This window comes from Oryzias latipes, chromosome 17, assembly GCF_053564925.1.
Source record: "Oryzias latipes strain Hd-rR chromosome 17, Olatipes_Hd-rR_3.1".
Lineage (NCBI taxonomy): Eukaryota > Metazoa > Chordata > Actinopteri > Beloniformes > Adrianichthyidae > Oryzias > Oryzias latipes.
Window position 1 is genome coordinate 27,279,181 of NC_136253.1, and position 6,538 is coordinate 27,285,718.

General features: G+C 39.2%; 1 protein-coding gene across 7 annotated transcripts; it reads left to right on the top strand.

The window, feature by feature from the left end:
* Positions 1-498: 498 nt before the first annotated feature.
* prpf38b (pre-mRNA processing factor 38B) lies at positions 499-6,113 on the top strand. Of its 7 annotated transcripts, none has more exons than XM_004079199.5 (6): positions 499-945; positions 1,389-1,457; positions 1,663-1,814; positions 2,456-2,516; positions 3,649-3,881; positions 4,856-6,113. In XM_004079199.5, exons 1-6 carry the CDS (start codon positions 736-738, stop codon positions 5,505-5,507), a joined length of 1,377 nt encoding a protein of 458 aa, XP_004079247.1. In that variant the 5' UTR covers positions 499-735; the 3' UTR covers positions 5,508-6,113. The 7 variants fall into 7 exon arrangements, with proteins under 7 accessions (XP_004079247.1, XP_078791035.1, XP_078791037.1 ...); XM_078934909.1 differs by having other exon boundaries at positions 515-945; positions 1,389-1,468; XM_078934911.1 differs by having other exon boundaries at positions 539-945; positions 1,389-1,468; positions 2,456-2,530.
* The last annotated feature ends 425 nt before the right edge of the window (positions 6,114-6,538 follow it).

Genomic DNA, 6,538 nt, shown 5'->3' on the forward strand with positions numbered 1-6,538 from the left:
TTCCTAATTTTCTTTAAGCAAATCAATTGATAGTATAATTTTAAAGAAAACATTTTTACAACATTTATTGACACAATTTGTAATATATTTAAATACCAAAAACTTGGTTTCAATCAACAATTGGGCTAATAAAGAAGTACTTTTAATACTGTTTTTTTAATATATATTTTTAATAAGTTCAAAAATTGTTTTCATACATCAACTTATATGATTGCTATGCTTGTTAGAATATTTTGGAAACAACAAAGTATTGTTAGTATTGCTAGTAATAGAAATAGAAATTTATGGAAATTGTTTAAGAGAACCATTATTGTTATTATTATTTTCTATTATCATCGGTTCTATTATAATTACGAAAGTTATTTTTTTCCCCCCTTTTAATTACGGTTTTCAGACCGAAACGTTTACATTGACGTTTAAATAATTGATTTAAATCGATTTATGCATCGGAAGTGAAACCCCTTGGGGTTCGAAGGCGCGCGCCCTCCTTGTCTGAATGGGCGGAGACAAGTTTAACCGGAAAACAAAGTTCATCACTACACCACTTCAACCTCGCACTAGCATTGTAGCTAAAACGGCGGCGGGAAGTTCTTGTCAGCAATTTAACCAAAAATACAAAGATAATTACCAAACGGAATCTATCTAGACCGATTTTTAGCTAGCTATTCTTGATGGCTCTGTAGTCGGACGTAGAGTGACAGTAACCTGAGCTTCGCTGTGTGGGATTCGGCTAACATGGCTAACGTCGGAAACCAACTACCAACACAGGCCGTTAGCAAGCCTCCATCGGGGAAACATGGAAACGTACTGCCCCTATGGGGTAACGAAAAAACAATGAACCTCAACCCAATGATTCTCACTAATGTCCTATCGTCGCCGTATTTCAAAGTTCAGCTTTATGAACTCAAAACCTACCATGAAGTTGTGGATGAAATCTATTTCAAGGTAACGGTCGGCAGCCTTTGCTATGCTAATCCGCATGCTAGTTAGATAACCGCGTCCGGTCCAGTCAATCTTTCTTCAGCGCGGTTGCGGCACACTCACTGCATATCATTTACATGGAAAGAAGAGCCAGATTTTGCTTGGTGCGGAGGGGATGCCGCTTATTTTACGCAATTAGATCGATATGTATTAGATCGAATGCTAATAAACCAGTTATCGTAGTTCAAACAACAGAGGCAACTGCACTTTCAGGTTGGATAACAAAAGCTTAGCTTGTTCATCGACGGTACAATTGAATAAGTCGCAAAAGTTGAATTGTTATGATTTACCGTGAACTAACACATGCAATAATAACGATTGTTATAATTTGGAATGTTTAGTCTTCAGTTTCTTGTTTTATAATAATGTTGGAGCCTGTTGTTGATCTGGTTTCTCTGGGTTCACAGGTGACTCATATTGAGCCCTGGGAAAAAGGCAGCAGAAAGACCGCAGGTCAGACTGGAATGTGCGGAGGGGTAAGTGAGAAGTACGTTCTTTTTATATTCCCCCTCATTTCCTCAACCTGACATCTCCTGAAATAAGGGATGCCGCAAAAAACGCTTGGTATGATTCAAGTTAGGTTATCCTTTTAGTGTGTGAAGTCTGTGCAAAGCAGCCATATTGAAATTTCAAAGTAAAATGCATTGCTTTGATTTGTGTTGCTTTTTGTACTTTTGGAAGGTGCGTGGTGTTGGGACTGGAGGAATTGTGTCTACTGCTTTCTGTCTGCTGTACAAACTGTTTACTCTAAAGCTGACTCGAAAACAGCTGATGGGGCTGATCACTCACACCGACTCTCCATACATTAGAGCACTTGGATTCATGTACATAAGGTACGAGACAAAGTTCATTACCAGAGTCCCACGTTTTCTCATTTAGAAACTTATTGTTAAGACAATATATGCCATAACACCTAATTATTCTGCTCTTTTGTAGACATTTTCTAAAGAAACTAGGTACAAAAAAGCTTCAAAAGTGTGCTAAATACACAACTTCTGACTATTGGCCTTCGAGAGGACAATAGTGATTCTAAATTAAGCCAGTGTGGAAACAATCTATTATTCTCTCATAAATTGCTTATGCTTTGCAGGTTGTTAATGAAGGACAGTTCAATCTAAATAATTTGTTTTAGAACAGTTTGATTTATCCCTGCTGTTCTCTGTGAAGGAAATCAGGATTTCGTAAAGCTGAATGAATGCTTTTGCATAATATTAGCTTCAGTTGAGCTTTATTCAAACTTTAACATTTAAAAAATTAGCACAAACTTTATTTTTGTTGTTTTTGAACATACAAACTGCTCAAAATGTTACAAAAGACTAGGATTATTGTCTTTCATCTGAGATAGTTATAGATTAGAATCCACATGAATGATTTACAGTGGTAAGAAAATCATAGTGGCAAAAATCAACCAAAAAAAATTGAAATTTTAGGTCAACTTAGACTCCTTGAAGCTAACTTGTGCTTTTTGTTTCAGATACACTCAACCCCCAACAGATTTATTAGATTGGTACGATGGTTTCCTGGATGATGAGGAGGTATGTCATCGCGGGTAATAATTTCATATTTTTTTCCCTCCTTTTTATTCAATAACTGCTAATTCAAACGCAGCACCTCAAACACAACCTCGTTGCTCCCCCTTGTGATGCTCATAGCTGATTTTTCACCTTTGCTTTCATTTGGCTTAATTGTTCCCCAGTTTTTGTCCTCTGAGCCTGAGTAGTTAGGTAACTTGTCACTGCTCCATGCTGATTTTTCTCAGGGTAAGTACCATATATGATGCCAAATGAATCACACAATGTTATAATAAGGCATGCCCTGTTTTTTTGTTTTTAAACAAACTCTTCTCAGGACTTGTTGCACAAAACAAAATTTTGTATTAAGGCAAATTTAAATATTGATATTAAATTTGATCAAAAATGCTAAGAATTGGATGCATCTGTTCCATTAAATCTGGTCTCCGGCTGTGCAACCAGGCCTCATATGATGTTCTCTTGTACTTTGAAATTCTGAAAGCTTGCCAAACTGGTTAATTCCCCTGTTTTTTTCTTTAGATGCCCATTGTGCAGCAGGTGAATTGGATATTGTATCTCAGCACTGTTGGTTTGCGTGAGTGCAAAGTAGCTGTTCTCTACCATATAAATTTGATATCTCTTTATTTGGGAGGGCACTTACCCACATAGTCCAATCTGTGCTTACACTGTGGGCAGCCTTATGCTTCTTCTTTCAAACTCAACATGGTTTTAGAAACTAAAGAAAGAAGACAATTATTTTCTTGTATCTCTTATGCAATGTCTTACCATCCCTTTTCACAAATTTTGGTTTTTGAAAGGAAAAGTGAGCTTAACTTGTTTAAAAAAAAAGAGGATGATGTGAATAAGGGGGATTTGCTTTGCTTCAGCTGCTCAAACTCAGTAATGGCAGACTAGAGAGATTAGAGAAGGTAAACAATTTGTGACATTTTTACTTTAATTATTTGGCAGAAATTAAGCTATAATTATTTTGTTGATATGAAATATTAAGCAAGATGAACAGAGGTGAAGGTTCAGTACTTGGTCATCACAAATAATTTTTGATGTGAAGCAAAAATTACAAATAAAGTCTTACATCTACTTCCGTTTCATCTAAAACTAATGGAGTTTATTTCCATTTCTTCTCGTTTCTCTGTAGGATCTTGACGTGAAAGCTGGAGGAGGCTGTGTAATGACCATTGGAGAGATGCTGCGATCCTTTCTAACAAAACTGGAGTGGTTTTCCACGTTGTTTCCACGGATCCCTGTGCCCGTGCAGAAAATGATCGACCAGAACCTTAAGGCACGGCCCCGTAAGGTGGCTCCAAAAGACCCACAGGAAGAGGAGCCGCTCGCTGAGACAGGGAGGCAAGGAGAGAGACGCCACTCCAGGTACATGCTTTGAGTCCAGAACTTTTCCACAAATATGTGTTTTTCTTTTTCTTTAAAGATCCTGAAATCACATGACCAGAGGCTGCATCATGTTGGTCCTTTGATCTGTGGGGAAGATTTGGTCAGAGGATCTCATGGTCACAGCTGTACATGTTTATTATTAACTTAAGGTCATTACAGATATAATATTTGCTTTTGCATCTCCCATCATTCTTGTAATTAAATCCAAAGTCATAATAAAAAGGCACTCTGGTCATCTTTTGAGCCATTTTTAGCCCAAATCAAAACACGCAGGTCCTTTTCTAGGACGAAGTTTCTGCAGAGTGGCAGTAAGCCTGCCCTCATTTCTCATCATCCCTTTGTTTACATGCTCTCCTGCTAGCTTAACACATTACCGGTGCAACAAAAATGGCTAGCAATATTTCCTGATTTCAAGCCCTACATTTTTGAGCCAGATGCCAGCGCAGAGGAATAAAGCAAAGACGCATTTGAATGCATCAGAACGTACCAGACCAGGGAGCTTGTAGCCCTCAGTGTATTTTCTATATGACAAAAAAAGCTCTTTCAAATGGCTGCTTCTGCTTCACGTAGATTTGTATAAATAAAGACTTAAATGCAATTTGAATCTTAATTTTCTGTATACATGTCTTCCATATAATCAGTAAAATTCCACAAGAACATGTCAAACTCCAAAAACACGATGGTCATTGGTGTGGGTGTTTAAAGTTCACAATGTTTAGATAAATTGACGTATTGAAAGGCTGATAGGATCCATTGACCATGTGCCAAAAAATATTGGGTTAAAAAAATTATGTTTTGATTTTCAAATGTAAATTATTTTGTGAATAATGCACTTTTTTGTGTAAAATGTACATTAAATATAAAGAATTGTAACGAACGCTTAATGATTGTAAAGTCTTGTGGTTTCTTTGTGTGATTTTGACTTTGCTTGATGAGCCGTTTGTCTTTGGCAGGACACCCAGGCGGACACCAAGCCCCAGAAGGTCACCGAAACGGTCAAGGAGCAGGAGTCACCATCGGGAGAGGGATCGCCATGGCCCCAGCTACGACCGCGAGCTGGAGAGAGAACGGGACCGCCAGAGGAAGGAGAGGGAGGGCAAGGACCGGGACAGAGGAGAGCGGGAACGGCGACGATCTCGTAGCGCAGAAAGAAACCAAGACAGGCGAGAGCGTAAAAGAAGTCACAGCAGCAGTAGGGACAGGCGGAGCGAACGCAGAGATAAAGAAAGGGATGGAGGAGACGACAGGAGCAGGAAAAAGGAGCGAGATCACCATAAGGACCGGGGCGCTGACAGGGAGAGGTCCAGGGATAGAAGGAGCAGGGGAGAGGCGGATGAACGAAGGCATAAAGACGATAGGGACCGACACAGGGAGGAGAAGAAGAGTAAACGACCAAGCCGCAGTCGAAGCAGAGACAGGAAACACAAAGAGGACAAAAGCAGGAAACGGGAGCGCAGCCACAGCAAAGAGAAGGACAGAGAGCGAGACGGGGAGGCGCGTTCACACAAACGTAGTCGTAGCAAAGAGAGGAGCCATCATCAGCGAGAGTCGAACAACGACCACGCGAAACACGGCGATCGCAGAAGGAGCCAGAGCGCAGAGTAAATGTGGCCTCACGGCAACACGACTTCCGTGTTTCCCCCTTAGTTCTATGCCGCTGTCCGGTCAGTCATGTGCTAAAGAGCAGAGGCATTCGAGCGTCGGAAACCAGAGATCGCTGTCTTCTGCAAGTGTAACATTTGTTTTTTTCTGCTGTTTGCTCCTCCAGAGCAGTGTTGGTCCTCACTCGAAATCTGTAAAGCGACTAAAAAGGTTTTTAATTTTCTATGGTTGTTTTTGAGCAGAGAAGACCTGAGCTTGTAAATAACATTTTGAGGTGGTCTGCACACATTTAGCAGAGTTAAACTCAACGTTTTGACCCTACAACGTAAGCATATACATTTTGCATAACTTGTATAGAAAAACCTGTTGTTTTTTTTTGGCTCCATAAAAGCAATACCAAGATTTTTAAAGATTTAAAATATTTCAGAGCGCAGTACACAAATTATGATTTCAAGATTGGGCCCAAAATGGTGTGCAGACAGTCAGAATGTTTTGGTCTTCTGATGGGAAGTCTGGAAAGTCGTTTTTACCACACAGTCATCCCTGCTTGTGTTGTGAATGAGTTGCTCTGTTGCATTTTTGTTTTCTAATAAACACTTTTATAAGTGACACTTGTGTTGCAACTTTGAATGGAAATGTAGTTTTTGTTCAACAAACATAAATTTAATGCATGACAGCTTTATTAGAATGTAAAATAAAAACACTTCATATTAAAGATAATTACAGTAAATATGATCATATTTATTCACTTCCTAGTCTAATGTTAATGTTATGGGCTAATTTACTGTTAAGAGAAGTCGGAAACAAATCTAGTGAACTTATCCAGAAAATGGTGATAAAATATTTTATTAAAAGCATTAGAACTTAGAGACCTACTCAGATCATCTTTACATCTGTTTAAAAGCCATTCCCAGTGGTCCTATGATTATGCAGTTGGAAAAAAAAACTGGTTCATTAGAAATTCCTGTCTAAATTGTGGGTGGGACCGTTGGCGCATAGAAACCCCGCCCCCTTCCTCTCCCCAGTAATGAGAC

Excerpts from the sequence above, each read along its gene's own strand:
- prpf38b (XM_004079199.5), top strand. The coding sequence starts at position 736 with ATGGCTAACGTCGGAAACCAACTACCAACACAGGCCGTTAGCAAGCCT. Across the intron at positions 1,815-2,455 it reads CTTGGATTCATGTACATAAG|ATACACTCAACCCCCAACAG; the intron begins GTACGAGACAAA and ends TTTTTGTTTCAG. Across the intron at positions 2,517-3,648 it reads GTTTCCTGGATGATGAGGAG|GATCTTGACGTGAAAGCTGG; the intron begins GTATGTCATCGC and ends GTTTCTCTGTAG.